The following is an 18,470-nucleotide window of genomic DNA, read 5'->3' as shown; positions in this document are numbered from 1 at the left end:
ACCAAGTCTTGCACACCATGAATGAAATGATTTCTCTATGCGCTTTTAAACGTCACTTGTGTACTTTTCAACAACAACATCATTCAATGGAATAAGGTTCATCATGTAGTAAATCATTCACAAAGTTGAGCTTCCGTGTTTCATAGGTTCTGGGGCCTCGTATCTCCACCAGCTTGAAACAAAAAAGCACTTCTCATGACTGCGGCATGTTGTCTAAGTTTTCCTATCTGAAAAAGAGTTGGAGCATAACATATCATATACGCAGTGTTGCAAATCTCCTTATTTATCCCTGAGATCTCGTTTTTAGAAGGCAACCGAGATGAGATGTCCATCTCCCGAGATTTCCCGGTCAACATGGTCAAACTTGGTCAAAACCACGATTTCTCGAATTTTCTTGCTCATTTCTCGGGTTTTCTTGCTCATTTCCCGAATTTTCTTGTAGAATCTCGTAATTTCTCGGATTTTCCCACTTATTTCTTGGATTTATTTTGTAATATCTTGTAATAATATATATAAATATACATATATTTATTTATATATATAAATTTGTACTAAAAATACTAAAAAGTCAATGTAAGTTAACGTCCGAGATCTCTCCGAGATTTTTCCGAGATGCCGAGATCTCCCAAAAAATGTTCAAACGAGATCTCTCCGAGATCCGAGTTCTCCAACCTTGCATATACGTTGACCAAATAAATTCAAATCAACTGCGCTAAATTTATTACTGCAAATTTATTTCATTTCCAGTATAATATTTCTACATTCCTTTTTCTTTTTGGCAAAAATACATATATATTATATGTATAAAAGGAAAAGATCTGATGATCTACCGTGTTACATGTGGTACAGATTTCTCCATTCCTTGACAGATTTCACAACAGCATCATTAATGGAATAATGTTAGATTTAGTGTAGGTTTAGATTTTTTAGAAGTGGTAGATTAGTATGAAGTATTATAGTGTTTATAATGTTGAGGGGGTGTTTTAGAAATTAGAATGGAAAAGAGTTTTTAGAAAGTTGTTTTATTACTTCAATTTGTTTGTGTTTTGTTGTGTTGAGTACAATTTTGCAAGACCACTAGCCTATTTATAGGCTCCAAAATAGTGGCTAGATGTTTCTAGCATTCTTTGATATCTTTGACTAGTTAACTATCTAGTAATTTCTAGTCAATACCACTTAAATATCTACTACTAAATATCTAGTACCACTAGTTAATTCTAGATTACTAGTAGTTAATTCTAGATTACTCTAGAAAAACATTATTATTTTAACACTCCTCCTTAATGTTTTTCGGCATTACTCCGAGCATATTGCGTAAGAACTCGAACTTTGATCTTGGGAGTGCTTTAGTGAATATGTCTGCAATTTGTTCTTCGGTCTTGCAGTATTTTAATTCAATATCTTTCTTGGCGGAGACTTCTCGTAGAAAATGATACTTGATGTCAATATGTTTTGTTCTGCCATGGAACACAGGATTCTTTGCCATCGCGATCGCGGACTTGTTGTCGCAGAATATTTTTGTAGCTTCATCTTGTTTCTCGCCCATATCTTCTAGAATTCTCCTTAGCCATATAGCTTGATTAGCTGAGTTTGCGGCTGCGATGTACTCGGCTTCGGCTGACGATTGTGCCACCGTTTCTTGTTTCTTTGATGTCCATGAGAATACACCAGATCCAAGTGTGAATGCGTATCCGGAAGTACTTCTCATGTCATCCACAGATCCGGCCCAATCACTATCAGTGTATCCATGAAGCTTCGAGTCTATAGTAGGCTTGTACCATATTCCATAGTCCATGGTACCTTGCAAGTATCTTAAAATTCTTTTAGAAGCTCCGTCGTATTTGAGTAGGGTTTTTCATGTACCTGGATAATAGACTCGTTGCGTACATAATATCTGGTCTTGTTGCTGTCAGATAAAGTAGACTTCCGATGAGACTTCTGAATCTTGAAGCGTCTGCTTTCTCCGATCCATCTTCTTATCTCATCTTCTCATTGGCAACTAGTGGCGTCGCGACGGTTTTACAACCGTATAGCTTAAACTTTTTCAGGAGATTTTATGTATATTTCTTTTGACAAATGAAGATGCCTTCATTTTCTTGACTGATTTCGATGCCAAGAAAATAGCGCATCAATCCAAGGTCGCTCATCTCGAACGTTTTCATCATGTCTTCCTTAAACTCTTGTATCATTCTCTCATTGTTTCCCGTATATATAAGATCATCAACATACAAGGAAATAATGAGAGTGTCAGAGTTACCTTGGGTTTTGATATAGAGTGTGGGCTCACTTTGACTCCTCCTGAATCCTGTACTTGTGAAGTAGCTGTCAATGCGGCTATACCAAGCACGTGGTGCTTGTTTAAGTCCATATAGAGCTTTCTTTAGCTTCAGGACTTGGTCTTCTTTTCCTTTCTGAATGAACCCTTGTGGTTGCTCGACGTATATTTCTTCTTCGAGAAATCCATTTAGAAAGGCTGATTTTACATCTAGTTGGTGAATCTTCCACCTTCGTTGAGCTGCTAATGCCACAAGTGCTCTTATAGTGTCTAGTCAAGCTACTGGTGCAAAAGTTTCGTTGTAGTCGACTCCTTGTTGTTGTGAGTAGCCTTTAGCTACTAGCCTTGCTTTGTGTTTTTGTATAGAACCGTCTGGGTTGAGCTTTGTTTTGTAAACTCACTTTACTCCAATGATTTCTTTATTTTCTGGAGGATCAACTAACTCCCATGTGTTGTTTTTCTCGATCATTCTGATTTCTTCATTCATAGCAGCCACCCACTTTTCATCTTTTGCTGCAACTTCATAGCTTTCAGGTTCTATAGTTGTGAAGTTGCAAGTCTCATATACCTCTGTTAACTTTTTGACTCTTCCAGGTGTTGACTCTGGACTTGAATCGTCTTGCGCTAATGGTATTGTTACCGACGAAGAAGTTGGCGTAGCAGGGCTCGTTTCTCCGGTACTTTCATCTTGTTCAGACTGCTCCATTTGTACTGGTTGTTGAGCTGGAGTTTCTATAGATATCCGCGGCAGATATGTTTGCTTTTCAACTTTGTCTTCCTCCCAGTTCCAAGAAGCGTCTTCGTCAAACTCCACGTATCGGCTAATCACGATGTTATTGGTCTTCAGGTTATAGACTCGGTAGCCTTTTGATTGTGTGCTATAGCCCAAGAATATTCCTTTTTCTGATTTTTCTTGGAGTTTGTGACGTTTCTCCTTTGGAATATGAATGTAGCAGATAGATCCAAATACTCGTAAATGTTTTGCCGACGGTTTCCTTCCACTCCATGCCTCAATTGGAGTCTTGTTTTCAACTGCTTTCGTTGGACAACAGTTTAATATATATACAGCCGTGTATACAGCTTCAGCCCAAAAACTGTTTAGAAGGCCTTTTTCATGTATCATTGTTTTGGCCATTTCCATTACAGTTCTATTTTTGCGTTCAGAGACGCCATTTTGCTCAGGGGCATAACCAACAGTGAGTTGGCGTTTAACACCTTCATCTTCACAAAATTTATTGAACTGTGTAGAGGTGTATTCTTTCCCTCTATCACTCCTTAGTGTTTTTATATAATGGCCACTACTCTTTTCGATGAAGTTCTTGAACTTCTTGAATATTGTAAATACTTCTGATTTTTCACGCATGAAATAAACCCACGTCATTCTAGAATAATCATCGATGAAGAGAATAAAGTACCTGTTTTGATTAAGAGACGGGGTCTTCATTGGTCCACAAACGTCGGTGTGCACTAGCTCTAGTATACCTTTCACTCTCCAGGCTTTGTCACAAGGGAAAGGTTTTCGATGTTGCTTGCCCATCATACAGCTTTCACACGTGTCGGTGATTTCTTCTATGTTAGGCAAGTCTCTCATCATATTCTTCTGTTGAAGGATTTTTAGTGCGTGAAAGTTAAAGTGGCCAAATCTTCGATGCCATAGCCATGATTCTTCGACTTGAACTTTCATGGCCGTGTCTCTGATCCAACGAAGCAGAAAATTGCGATTCTCCATTGGCACCTCGGCTATTAATTTATAGTTGTTTTTCTTGTCACGTATAACACATGTTTTATCTTCGAAGAGTAAAGAGTAGCCATGCTCCATCATTTGGCCAACACTTAGCAAGTTACTTGCTAAGCTTGGTACTAGAAGAACGTCATTAACAGATCGAGTGCAGTTATTAGTTTGGACTATTATAGTACCTTTTCCTTTAGTATCCACGAGTGCTCCATTCCCTAACTTGACGCGGGACTTTACAGACGTGTTGATACTATCAAATAACTTTTCATCTCCTGTCATGTGGTTGCTGCACCCACTGTCGATCAACCAAGTATCGTCCCTCTGTTTATTTGCGACATGACAGGCATAGAATAGCTGATTTTTGTTCTCCGGTATATCTTCACTTTCTTCCGTGAAGTTAGCTCGATGATTTTGTTTTAAACGGCAATCTTTTTCTAGATGCCCAAATCTTTTGCAGTTATAGCATTGTGGTTTCCCTTTGTGGAAACAATCTTTCTCCAAGTGGTTTGTCTTTTTGCAGATACCACATGGAGGATAGTTTTTTCTTCTCTGATCAAACCCGGTTCTAGGTTTTTCTCCTCCTCTCGACTTTTCTTCGAGATTTCTTTTCCCCTCATTATTAGATTTCTGAGACCTTATTTTGAGTTTAGACTGAAAGGCACTTTCTAGTGTGTTTTCACTACGCCGACTCAATCTAGCCTCATATGCTTCAAGAGAGCCAATTAATTCTGGTACCGACAGAGTCTCGATGTCTTTTGACTCTCCGATAGCAGTAATGACATGATCGTATTTTTCGGTCATACTGATAAGTATCTTTTCTACGATCCTTTTGTCAGTTATATTATCTCCATAGGCTCTCATTTGATTTACTATTTCTTTGATTCTAGAATAGTAATCTTTAACGGTCTCAGTCTCTTTCATATTTAAATTTTCAAAATCTCGTCTAAGAGTTAGTAGCTTTACAGATCTCACCTTGGCATTTCCTTGAAATTCTTCTTGAAGGATCTTCCACGCCTCTTTGGCTGTCGTAGCTCCCATGATTCGTGGAAAGATAGACGGTGTCAAGGCTTGTTGAATGTAGCCTAGAGCAGCAGCATTTCTTACAACATTTTTGTTGTATTTTTCTTGTTCTTCTGCGGACAGAGTTTCGACGTCTTTTGGAGTTGTAAACCCGACTTCGACAATATCCCACAAGCTTTGTGCTTGAAAATATGTCTTCATTCGGATACTCCAAAAATCATAGTTATCACCATCAAAGATGGGGACGGGAATATTGTACGCACCGACGGTAGTCATGGTGTATTCGAACAACGCCCAACACGGCTCTTGATACCACTTGTTAGATTTAGTGTAGGTTTAGATTTTTTAGAAGTGGTAGATTAGTATGAAGTATTATAGTGTTTATAATGTTGAGGGGTGTTTTAGAAATTAGAATGGAAAAGAGTTTTTAGAAAGTTGTTTTATTACTTCAATTTGTTTGTGTTTTGTTGTGTTGAGTACAATTTTGCAAGACCACTAGCCTATTTATAGGCTCCAAAATAGTGGCTAGATGTTTCTAGCATTCTTTGATATTTTTGACTAGTTAACTATCTAGTAATTTCTAGTTAATACCACTTAAATATCTACTACTAAATATCTAGTACCACTAGTTAATTCTAGATTACTATAGTTAATTCTAGATTACTCTAGAAAAACATTATTATTTTAACAAATAAGGTCCATCAAGTGGTACATCTTCACAAACTTGAGCTTCGGTGTTTCATGTTTTCCCAAGCCCCACATCTTCATTTTTAAACATCTTTCGACTCTTACTTCCACCAATGATGGATATTTGATGGTACAACTGCCCGAGTAGAAGCTTCCGAGATCATTTAAAGAAAGTAACTTAATAGTGTTAAGGCAAGGGAAGACAATAGTGTTTGCAACCGTTTCAGATTCACCCCAAATCACTTCCTCTAAATCATCACAATCATCAATTTGTATCTCCTTCAACGAGACAAGCCCTTTTGCAACACTTATTGGTAATAGTCTTACTATCGTATCACAACCATAAACCTCAAGGGTGACTAGTTTAGTAAAACTTATAAATAGATCCGGGCAATTCCATAGAACCTCTAGATTATCTAGACTAGACAAAGTCAAGTTTTTTAGTTCCGTAAAAAACTTTTCATTTGTATTCCTTTTCCAATCACAAGTATCCACTAGGCAAGTAATATTGGGACATTTTCTTAGAGTAATATACTCTAATTTATCGAAACCTTCTTGATAAAGGTCGGGTACAATGTTATTCAAGTTTTTTACTCCCTTTAGAGTTGTATTCGGTCGACTTACCTCAAACATCTTTTTCATCCACCTTAAGGATGGAGTCTCAAGATAATCTAAATTTAAAGTTAGACGAGAATTTGAAGTCCAAGATTGTGAGCAGTATAATACAGAGAATACTTTCCAATTTGAAAATCAATTCCTTTGAGTTTATCAAAATTTAAACCTTCAGGAATGTCATGAACACTTGGTGCTTTTAATTTCAAACATGTGAGCTTCGACAAACATGTTACCTCAACAAGACACTCATGAATCCCATTGCTGTTGATCTCGAAGTTAATGCTTAACTCTTCCAACCTAAAGAGTCTTAAAATGACACCCGGTGTTGTATAAGATAGCTCCTTACACTTTCTAACTTCAAGCTTCCTTAAGTTTACCAACTGACCAATACATTCAGGAACTTCTTTGATTCCAGTGTTATTGAGATTTAAAATCTCAAGGCCTTTCAACTCCCCGTGTATGGAAATTTCACATAGAGATTTATTTTCTGAAAGATTTAGCATGCGAAGTTGTGAGAGTCCCCTTAATGATCTTGGGAGGGATGAGATCTTATTATCGGCCAAGTCTAAAACTCTAGCGTTTTTTATTCCTTCAATAAATTCTTCAGAAATCGATAACAATCTATTATGTCGCAAATAGACTGCTTCAAGATGTGGGAAACTAATATGATATTCAGGAAGCTTACTTATTCTATTTTGCATCAGTGAGATCCCCGTGTAATTATGTCGGATGTTGTTTCTTGGCAACCATTCTGTCAAACCTTTCCCAGCCATCACAAGAAAATTGTGTGTACCTCCGGTTGCAATAAACAATGCCACATCACGCACAACATCATGCATTTTGATGTAGTTGTAACCCAACAATAAACTAGAAGACTTGAGGATATGTACTGCATTTTGAACTCTGCTTCTTGCATCCTCCATGCTTTCGAGCTCTTTAAACTTTTCAAGACCTACCATATATTGTACCAAGTCTTCCAACAAGATTCGAGACTCTTCTGGGAACTTACTACATTGTAAGAAGCACCATTGTGCTTCTTCATTTTCAAGATATTTATAGCTTAGCTCCAAACTATTAAATGCCTTCTTTATTGATGGATCAATACCCACAGGTGTATTTTTTTGTAGCTGAGTAAGAGCCGCCTTCCATAAATTGACATCTCTATTTCTTAAAGTATTTCCAATCACGTCAATGACAAGTGGCAATCCACCGCATTCTTCAACAATTTCCGTTGCAACTGAATTATAACTGATGTCGCTCTCCACTTTATCACCAACTATACGTTTAAAAAGGATCCATGCTTCTTCTCGCGGCAAAGAGTTGACACATATTTTTCTTTGTGCATTCATTCTTTCACACACATCTTTGTTTCGAGAGGTCAACAAAATTTTACAATTCATGTGATTAATCCCACACGGAATGCACAATTCTTCCAAATCCAATTGCTCCCACACATCATCTAATATGATTAGAACGTTCTCATCTTTCATAATGCACTTCGTTGCCTTTTTTATATCCGTTTTAATCTTATCGGCATCTACCGTGTGGGAGATAGTAGTAAATGCAACAACAGCAAACAAATTCTTTACTCTTGCAGCAACTTCCTTGGCTAGTGTCGTTTTTCCTACACCATAGATTCCAATTATCTGTATGCTTTCATCTTTAATAGCTTCAATGATATCCCCCAAAGCTGAATTGTGAGAAATAATACCATCAAGATTCTTGTTTTGGTAGCAATCTAGTTGTCCCGGTGCAGGAGTATCTATCGCGATTTCAGTACTATCATAAGCCATGCCACGTTCTTGGAGCTCCGTAAGAGGAGCAGTCTGGGTTGCCTTCTTACCGTAATGATGAAGAGTGTTCCAATTACCACAAAATCCTATTCCAAAGCATGTCTTCTTTGCATTACCTTCTTCCGTAATAAATTGTTCGGCTTTCGATATTTCTAATTCAGCAGTGTTGACCCAGTCTTCCACACCATACACCAAATTATCTCCTATATTTTTAGCTAATTCTATTTTTTGTTGAATCCTCCCTTTCATATCTTTGAGCTTTTGAACTTCACTTTTGTATTTCTCAACATTTTGTTTGCAATTCCACATGTAACCAATCTCCTTCTTGGCGACAACAAATATTGAGTTGACTACTTTGTCAGCAACTGAAGTAACGACCCCCTCTGCCATTTCAATTTTCTTTCTTTCTTTTTTTCTGGCAAAGCAGAGGAAATTTATAAGAAAATTACAACGAACCAATAATAATTGAGCGGATTGTGAGATTAATATTGAATACTACACCTCTTAAAATAGTTGATGGTTTAGAAAGATTAAGAAATTTATGAAATTGAAAAGGTAATTTAGACTTCAACTATATCGTAAAATTTTATAATTACTTCATAAGACAAAGATGGAGTTTTGTTTAAATGTAGTTAAGATATTAAAGCTCATTCTCAATTAATTCCCTTCACGTGCACCTTGTCACCATAAAAAAAAAACATTTGTACAATCATAAAAAGGCAAGAACAATGAACTTCGAAACAGAGTATAAAATTGGACCATAAAACTGAATCATAGCTGTACTTACACAAAGGTAACTAACTAATAATGGAACTATCAAAAAACATATAGGCAAAGAGATAATAATGTGATCCGTGGAAAATATGAACAATTATATAATTAAAAAACATGACATGTTACCATTAAAACCCAAAACACTTAAATTTTTTTATGGCAAACAAGACCAATTATATTAATTTTCAAGCATACAAAAGGGCCGGATATACCCAAGCCCAAACGAAATACAACACCACAAACAAGCCCAAACAAACTAGAATGCAAAACCTACTCAATACAAAATCGACTATTCTGAAGCTTTAACTTCCAAATTTTAGCAGCACATTTAACTGCTTTAGACTGTTTGACTCGAAAAGTCAACATCTTGATCTGCACAAATTTGACAATTTCATCACTTAAAATCCCTTCAGACCTTTGAGCTTTCTTGAAAATCCTATAATTTCTCTCCTGCCATATGTAGTAGACACAGGCTGCAAGAACAATTCGATTGAGGATACACCATATATTACTTGTATAAGGGTACTGAGCAAGGGATTGAATGATCTCTATCAGACAATTTGATAACCCTTTAAACAACAAGTAATGCTTTAAAGAACTCCACACTTTGAGACTGTATTCACAGCTGAAGAAGAGGTGATTGACAGAATCGTTGACCTTATCACATAGAACACACTTAAAAGATTGATTTGGCATCCATTTTTGAATTCTATCTTGAGTGTTAAGCCTATTGAGCTTAGCAAGCCATATGATGAATGCCTGTTTTGGATCAAATTGCTTAAACCATATAACATGCCACCAATTCACCTTAGGATTGTTTCTTCTAAACACCTTCCATACTTGACTAGTGGAAAATTCCATCCTGTTACCATCATTATCAATCCATTTGTAATATATATTACCATTAACATTCTGCATATCAATGTGCTCTTTTACTTTATCCCTCATTTTGAGAAGATTCTTCCAGCCCCAACTATCATAGTATTGAGCTTCAATATCCCAAAAACTCCTTCCTTTGAGTTTTATAAGATTGACCCATTTACCCCACAAAGTGTCAGGTTGGGTAATGATTCTCCAAAACACTTAAATTATATGTATAACACGAGTAAAAAATGGTAGAAATACCTGATTAAATCGACCGTCCAGTGACGTTCAAGAACCTCCAAAGTGATGGCTTGAAAGAGAACAAGATGGAAATTTGGTAAAGTTAAAAATTGAATGATCGGACAGAGAGAAACATGAAACATACATAATGAATTAATGATTAAAGAATACTCCACTAATGGAAATATTATTATTACTAGATTTAAGAGCTCGTGCGTTGCACGGCAGTTCTATAATATGGTATTTAAAAACGTTAATATTAGTACCGATTAGCTATATGATACAATTACAATGATCAAGTAGGTACGTAATAAACCCGTTACTACTGTTAAGAAGCATCTCCGTTCGTAAAATGCTCCATGACACTAAAAGAATGATTATATTATAATTAAAACAACTACATGTGAATGAGAAAGAAAAAAACATTCTGTCATCTATACAATACGGTCTTCAAAGGTCACTGCTACTCCATTATTTTTTATGGAGTTTAGTCCTTTTTCATCTTGGATGTCGTTGCCTTGGTAGGTACCTAATGAACACGTTACTTCTGTTAAAAAGCATTTCCATTCGTAAAGTGCTTTCAATAGACTGATTAAATTATTATGAAGTTTCCTCTGTTTGACACATTTGGGTGTCTTCTTCTGGTTCTACTTATACCATATTACATACCTCATATTTGTATAGCTTATCCACACCTTCAACTCTTCAAATGATTTGTGCAATCCAAAAGTCTCTCATATAACAATTCAGCCTTGACAAACATTCAAACTCCCTTTACGCTATCTCAAAGTCAATGGAAGCTTGCAAAAATAAAAGTAGTTATTATTCATGACAGCGATAAAATTAATTCATATTGTATTACACTTTATACTTTAAATGCAAACGAAAGTTTTAAGGAGAAGTAATTACTTTCCACAACAATGTAGGCATGTCAAGTGTAGTTTGTGCAATTGCAAATTCAAAGATGGCTTTGGCTCGCTCAGCTCTCCAACTCACCATACTTGCTTGAGGTGTAGCAATTTTCACAAGATCAGTAAAGATATTTTTCATATAGCTTCCGACAATGATCTATGTCACCAAGTTGCAACTCAATGTTAATATACCGTTGAAAGATCTGTAAAATCAAGTACAGCGGAATAATAAGCCATAAACATATTAAAAAGGTGAATAAAAAGCTCATACTCATAGCCTTGAACTATTCCTTATCTTCAGGAGCGACTGTAATAGGTTTTCCAAGAGATGCTCGTGAACCCGAGAAATACAAGAAAGTTATGAACAATGACATCTACAACTCAACTTTATGACGATTTTTTTACCTAAAAAATTAATAGACATATAAGAAGTTGACAAAAACAAAATTAAGAATATAGCTAACATACATATACTACAACAGTTACATACATAAACAACATGCTTGTAAAAAGAAAGAATATAAATAGCAACAAAATCATAACAATTTTATCTTGAACCTCTTTCTAAACACGGATCGAGTTTGCAATTTACATACAACCTACAGCATATGTACCACCACTAACAGTAGCCAACAAAAGGCGACAGTATGTAATTATTTATAAGAACAACATTGCATGAACACACTTCAATGAGGAGAACAAATTAATTTGGCTCATTACATGAACACGCTTCAATGATGAGAAAGATTAATTTGGCTCATATTGCATCACTAACATTCAAAACAAATTAATTAAAAGTAGTCAGACATTAATTGGTTCAATGAAATTTAAAGTAACCAATAACCTCCTAACTGAACAACACAAAAAACTTAGATCACTGTTGGAGTAATAACTATGACAATCATCATAAATATATCAGAGTAATATTTATAGCATTCTAACAAACAATAAAAAGGTATTGAAGCCAAACGACCAAAATATTTTGTTACCAATTTGAACGACTTTATGTTAAAGATCTTAGTCCAAACATCTATTTATGCATAAAAATGCAAATTAATAGGTTATATCTGTTAACATACGAACTACAAAGTGCAATGCTTGTAGCTAAGATTTGAAAGAACTATAACAATTTTTCTCATTGTATTGAAGGTTTAATCATATCCTTATTTTGAATTAAGGTTCCAATTGAATCATTTACTTTGATAAATTTACATAGTATACATTTGTAATCATATCTACAACAATAGTTGTTCAAGTTGACCTGTATATAAAACTTCTCATCTTCATGGGACCCAAATTATTAACCAGAACCCGCTCAGGCAGCCCAAATTGCCACTATGAAATAACATATTGAAATGAAGTATAATAAAAATCAACTCATTCATAAGTTAGCCGATCGACAATTTAACCTCTCAACAACCGTCAAGAATGAGCATTAAATAAGGATCTTACGTCCTCTTTGTCAATGTCATCCTGATCTTCAAGCACTTGTGGAGGGTCAAAGAAAGTAAAGAAACATTCAGACTTTTCTGTTTTTGTGTGAGGGTTAACATTAACTGATCCCAAACTTGACTTCTTTTTTCAGTGTCTTTTGCGTTAACCATTCAATGTTATTCCTGCAATGTACCAACGCAAAAATGCAGTTAAGAGGACTGTACAGTATTACAGTAATAATATTGTGATATGAAATATGGTGGGTTACCCTAGAGCCTACCATAGAATGGGCTCATCCACATCAATCATAAGGTATACTTTGGTAAAGATTGAAGAACCTTAAATTGGTAATCTTGTTAAACTTGATACCATTTAGCTAAATCTGAATAGTGAAAATATTAAATTCGGTGTAGTCTCTAAACGAACACCCAAAATATGAACATTATTTCAATAAAAGTGAAAGTTTATTAGCAATCGTATAACTCCACAACCAATATTTCTGTATTTTAGAACATAAGTATTTAGGCATACATGGTAGTGTACAGAACATATTATAACCTATATCTCAAAGCAACAACATTTAAGCTTGACAACAATTTTTAAGTGGCAATCATGATTCATGAGTTTTAAGAATTTGTATTTCATGAATAATAAAGGAATGTGAAGAAGTATAACAATTAGAATACGACACCTGTCATAGCCATACTTCTGAAGCCTCAGGTTGGTTAAGGATTGGTGTCCAAAATTATGCTCAATTTACTAAATGATCATGTTAAAATAAATGATGTCTACACGTATCCAAATTTCATATTGACGAATATCAAACTCAAAAAGAATCAACATGGATTCTGCTCGACATATTACCCACTCTAAAATAACGACATCCGCATTCAACCACGGGCTCGACCCTTTTATCACGAGCATTCTATTCAGATTAATGCAATTTTTAATGGTTGGTTATTCAATAAGCATGTAACTAAGATGGTTAAATGATCAAACAGGTACTGAAATCTATCTATCCAGTGATTTATATAGGCAAACAATGTATTTTAATAAATACCAAAAAGGGAAAGTCGAGCCATTTTTACATGTACAATACTTGTAAAGATGTATTATAAAACCAACCTCTCGGCTGACAATTTACCCAATTCACCAACCCGCCCAAAATTACACCAAAATTTATCTCTCAGTTTGTGAAAGGCCCATCGCCTTTAGATAACACGATGGTTAACTATATCAAAACCTTAACTTACATAATCTCCATCATAAAAGTGTGGACAACTGAAAAATAAGATAAAACTATAAATTTTCCATACATAAATACAAATTTCATTGTGACTAAAAAAACGAAATAAGTGACCAAATAAGTAACAGCAAATGACACGATACAAATGAAAAGTAATGAAAAAGTTGTTTGATAAAACACATGGGAACTATCTGAACCCACTGTCCATTTGAGTTGTCCATCTTAGTCCGAATAACGTCCTGCGCTTTGAAAAAGAATATAACTAATCGTATATCAAAAAGTAATATACAATGATTTAGATACAAAATACGGTCAATGTACAATTAGGACTCTTTTACAATTCCTCAATCCAAATTGTTTGTCATTAACCATTGTCTAGAGCCAACAAACTAACAATTATATAAATGAAAATACAAATAAAGAGTTGGAAAAGTATAATATGTATAACGTATAACAATCAATCCAACGACAAATATAGAGCTAATAAATTGAAGTTGTTCTAAGACAATTGACAGTAGGGAAACCCAAACAATGAATCAAGGGTTTACATGTCAAAGATTGAAAATTTCAATTATGATGCTTACATGGACTTTCAGATCTCTTATTTTGTGTTCTAACAGGTTGAAAATCATCTTATTCCGAATTGGTGCCTTAAACGAACAAAAAACGAAACCCTAACGTACCAATATTAGATAATCGGTGACTTAATCGATGATAAAAAAATTAAAAACCAACATTGTAAACTGATACAAAAACGAAGATGAACATACCTGTTGATGAATTTGAATTTTAAATGTTGCAGATAGTTCATCCGCAAATACTTCTGGTAGCGTCTTTTGCACTTGTTTCAATTAGACGAACTTGTATTAGCTACTGTCTTGCCAACATATCACCCACGTTTATCGATTTCATCCACATCGATCGATCAGACGAAGATTATCGCATACGTTTGAAACCTTAATTGGCATGATAAAACCTAATTTGAAACCCTAATGATAGATGAATTTATTTTCTGCGTGAATTTTCCTTCGGCAAATGGCGTGGCCACGTGGATTTGGAGGTGATTAATTAGAGTTAATTGTGATTAATTAGTTAAATTACACATCAGTAATTTTCATTAGAAGGTAATTAGAGAGTGACACATCAGACTAATGTTCACGATTTATAGTATGTTATAGATAGATTATAGATTCTTTTGTAAAGTAAGAATGTGACCTTGGATCAAATTTTGATGCTTAAGTAACGAGTTTAAGTATGAATGTATTTATAAGTTTTGGGGAATATTCAAGGGACATTTTGTATCATGTTTCATGTGTAAATTTCCTGCAAGGGGGCTGCCCCCTTGCTGGGTCCAAGGGGTAACGCCCCGAAACTTCAACCGAAAAGGCACTATTGTTCAAAACCAAAAAGGTGCTTCCAACCGTTTTTTCCGCCAACTGTTAATTTACAGTTATTCCCTCCAAAATTGAAGGGTTGCACCCTTTCAATTTAACTGTCAATATCAACAGAATATCTTGAACCTCCTTCGGTGAGACAAGCCCTTGTACGACACTCAATGGAAATAGTCTTACTAAGTTATGACAGTATCCAATATAAAGGTTGACTAGGTTAGTAAGACATATAAATTCATCTGGGCATTTCCATAGAACCTCTAACTTATCTAGTCCAAACAAACTCAAGTCTTTTACTTCCCTTAAAAACTTTTCATTTGCATTCCCTTCCGAATCACATGTATCCACTACACATGTAACATTCTTACAGCTCCTTAAATTAATCTATTCTATATTACTAAAACCTTCTTGATCTAGGTCCGGTATGATGTTATTCAAGTTTTCTATTTCACTTAGACTTATTCTAGGATGACTTATCTCAATTAGCTTTTTCATCCATTTAAAAAAATGGAAGCACAAGATACTCCATGTTCAAAGCTAGATGACGTTCTTCGTAGTCAAAACCAAACGAATTATCATCCCTTCCGATTTTAATTGCAAATCCTGTTAAGGCTATACCTGCCTTTGATCAGAGTAGCAATCACAAACAAGCAACCGAATAATAAACACAGAATAAAAGAACACGAGAATTATAGTGGTTCAGTTTCGATGTGAAACCTACATCCACTTTGGAACTAGAGAGTATATTATTAATTTGGAGGTGATACAAAGCATGTACATATGAGAGAGTATTTATAGACAAGGATTAAGACAAACCCTAGTCTAATTAACCTAAGCCCAGCCCATTTAAATTAGGGTTGGCCAAACCCTAACTTAACCACCAAGTAAGCCTCTGCCGAAGCCTACATACATTAACAATCTCCCACTCGGAGGCTTCGAATATCGTCGATATGCACTCTTGTACTTCTACTCTACAAGACTTTGCTCGTCTCTACTCTCTCTAGTTCCTGCCTTCTCTTCAATGTTCCTGAAGGCCAGTTGAAGCTATGCACAGCTTCAACTTATCCAGCGTTACTGGTTTGGTGAACATATATGCTGGATTCTTTGAACCTGGAATGCTTTCCAGATTAAATGTTCCATTGCTTATCCGTTTTCTGATAAAGTGATACTTCATGCCAATGTGCTTCGTCTTAGCATGATAGACTGGATTCTTAACTAATTTGACTGCGCTCTCATTATCACAATATAAGACATATTCTGTCTGTTTGCTACCCAGTTCTTTCATGAATGTCTTCAACCATACTAGTTCTTTACTGGCTTCAGTCAAGGCCATGTATTCTGCTTCAGTAGTAGATAGAGCCACGCTCTTTTGAAGCCTGGACAACCAACTCACTGCCGTTCCTCCTATAGTGAATACATACCCGGTGGTGCTCTTGAAGGTATTATTGCATCTACCCAGATCTGCATCAGAATAACCCATGAGAGTAGTATCCCTGCCCTTGAAACATAACCCAACTTTGGAAGTACCCTTTAAATACCGCAATATCCACTTCACTGCTTCCCAATGTTCTTTCCCCGGAGCTGACATAAAGCGACTAACCATTCCGACTGCATGTGCTATACCAGGTCTTGTACACACCATAGCGTACATTAGACTACCCACAGCGGATGCATAAGGAACTTTAGCCATTTCTGCTTTTTCTACTTCAGTTTTAGGAGACTGATGTTTAGAAAGCTTTAGATGACTTCCAACGATGTGTTTCTTGGCTTTGTAGACTCACCATTCATTCTGAACTTTTCAAGAACCTTGCGAATATACTTCTCTTGAGATAAAGAAACTGACCCATCTTTATTCCTGCATATACTCATACCGAGAATCTGCTTAGCTGGCCCGAGATCCTTCATTTCAAATTCTCTAGATAATTGCTTCTTCAAATTGCGTATTACAACCACATCAGAACCTGCAATTAACATATCATCGACATAAAGAAGCAATATAATATAGGAGCTCTTGAACTTCTTCAAATAACAACAGTAATCTGTAGAACTTCTCACGAATCCCGTCTTCTCCATGAAATTATCAAATTTCAAGTACCACTTTCTGGGAGCTTGTTTCAAACCATACAAGCTTCTCTTTAGATTACACACAATATTCTCCTTTCCTTTGACACAAAACCCCTCTGGTTGAGACATGTAAATGTCTTCTTCAATGTCGCCATGCAGAAAGGCTGTTTTAACATCCAACTGTTCTAAGTGTAACTTCTCGGTTGCCACCATACTTAGAACTAATCTGATAGTCGTCATCTTCACTACTGGAGAAAAGATTTCAGCATAGTCGACTCCTTTCTTTTGTTGAAATCCTTTGATAACTAATCTTGCTTTGTATCATTTAGAACCATCCCCTTCATCTTTGACTCTGAAAACCCATTTATTCTGTAAGACCCTTTTTCCTGGTGGTAACTTGGTCAACTTCCAAATTTGATTTTTCAATAAAGATTCCATCTCGCTTTTCATAGCCTGCTCTCACTGGAACGAATCGTTCACCTTCATTGCCTCATAATAACTTTCTGGTTCCCCATTTTATGTCAAAAGAAGATAGTTAACTATTGGACTAAACCTATTTGGCTGTCTTGTGACTCGTGTAGATCTCCTGGCCTAATTGGACTGGTCAGGTTGTGGTGGGGGCTGTGGGGCCTGCTCATCATCAGAATCTAAGCTCCCACTATCAGAAATCTGCTCGCGATCAGAATCCGAGCTTTCACTGTTAGGAACTCCCACTGGAACTTCAGTTTCATACTTTGGAGTTTTCCTTTCATCCTCTCTTGTTGTCTCTGTGTCAACCTCAAATTCAACTGGTTCTTTTTCTTTTGGTGTTGAGTTGAAGTCCTTGTACAATTCTGCTTCATTGAAGGTGGCATGTTTACTTCTGATAACATGTTTTCCCTTGTTATCCCATAACCTGTAACCCACGTCATCTCCCCCATAACCAATGAACACGTACTTCTTTGATTTTGCATCGAGTTTGTCACCATCTTTATTAATATCATATGCACTGCACTCAAAGATTTTTAGATGCTCATAACTAATTGTTTTACTTCTCCATTCTTCTTCGGGTATTTTGAAATCAAGCGGAGTTGATGGAGAACGGTTGATCAAATAAGCGGCAGTGCTTACTGCATCAGCCCATAGAGTCTTTGGTATCCCACAATTAAGTCTCATGCTACGTGCTCTCTCATTTAAAGTATGATTCATCCTTTGTGCAACTCCGTTTTGTTGTGGAGTACCTGGAACAGTCTTGATCATCCGAATGCCATGATCAGCACAATAGTTAACGAATTTGGTGCTGATGTATTCTCCTCCATTATCCGATTTCAAGCACTTTACCTTCAAATCAGAAGATAATTCAACAGCAGATTTCCATTTCTTAAAAGCTTCAAATACGTCAGATTTATTATTAAGAAAGTAAACCCATACCTTGCGTGTTG

At 35.9% G+C, this 18,470-nt stretch overlaps 2 protein-coding genes across 2 annotated transcripts; both read right to left on the bottom strand.

Annotated features, from left to right (window-relative positions):
- Nucleotides 1-367: 367 nt before the first annotated feature.
- Nucleotides 368-8,515, bottom strand: LOC139902459 (probable disease resistance protein At4g27220). The gene is made up of 3 exons (XM_071885082.1): nt 6,453-8,515; nt 5,727-6,363; nt 368-899 (listed from the first exon to the last, which is right to left on the bottom strand). The coding sequence occupies exons 1-3, from the start codon at nt 8,513-8,515 to the stop codon at nt 873-875; spliced, it is 2,727 nt and encodes a 908-aa protein (XP_071741183.1). The 3' UTR covers nt 368-872.
- A 654-nt stretch (nt 8,516-9,169) lies between these two features.
- Nucleotides 9,170-9,847, bottom strand: LOC139902458 (uncharacterized). Its single transcript, XM_071885081.1, has one exon. The coding sequence runs from the start codon at nt 9,845-9,847 to the stop codon at nt 9,170-9,172; it is 678 nt and encodes a 225-aa protein (XP_071741182.1).
- Between the last annotated feature and the right edge of the window lie 8,623 nt (nt 9,848-18,470).

The sequence above is a fragment of the Rutidosis leptorrhynchoides genome, chromosome 3, assembly GCF_046630445.1.
Source record: "Rutidosis leptorrhynchoides isolate AG116_Rl617_1_P2 chromosome 3, CSIRO_AGI_Rlap_v1, whole genome shotgun sequence".
Taxonomy (NCBI): domain Eukaryota; kingdom Viridiplantae; phylum Streptophyta; class Magnoliopsida; order Asterales; family Asteraceae; genus Rutidosis; species Rutidosis leptorrhynchoides.
This window is presented reverse-complemented; position numbering and strand designations above follow the sequence as displayed.

Coding starts and splice junctions, on each gene's coding strand:
- LOC139902459 (XM_071885082.1), bottom strand. CDS start 8,515: ATGGCAGAGGGGGTCGTTACTTCAGTTGCTGACAAAGTAGTCAACTCA. Junction 6,364..6,452: donor ATTGATTTTCAAATTGGAAA/GTATTCTCTGTA, acceptor TCCATCCTTAAG/GTGGATGAAAAAGATGTTTG. Junction 900..5,726: donor AGATGTACCACTTGATGGAC/CTTATTTGTTAA, acceptor ACTAAATCTAAC/ATTATTCCATTAATGATGCT.
- LOC139902458 (XM_071885081.1), bottom strand. CDS start 9,847: ATGAGGGATAAAGTAAAAGAGCACATTGATATGCAGAATGTTAATGGT.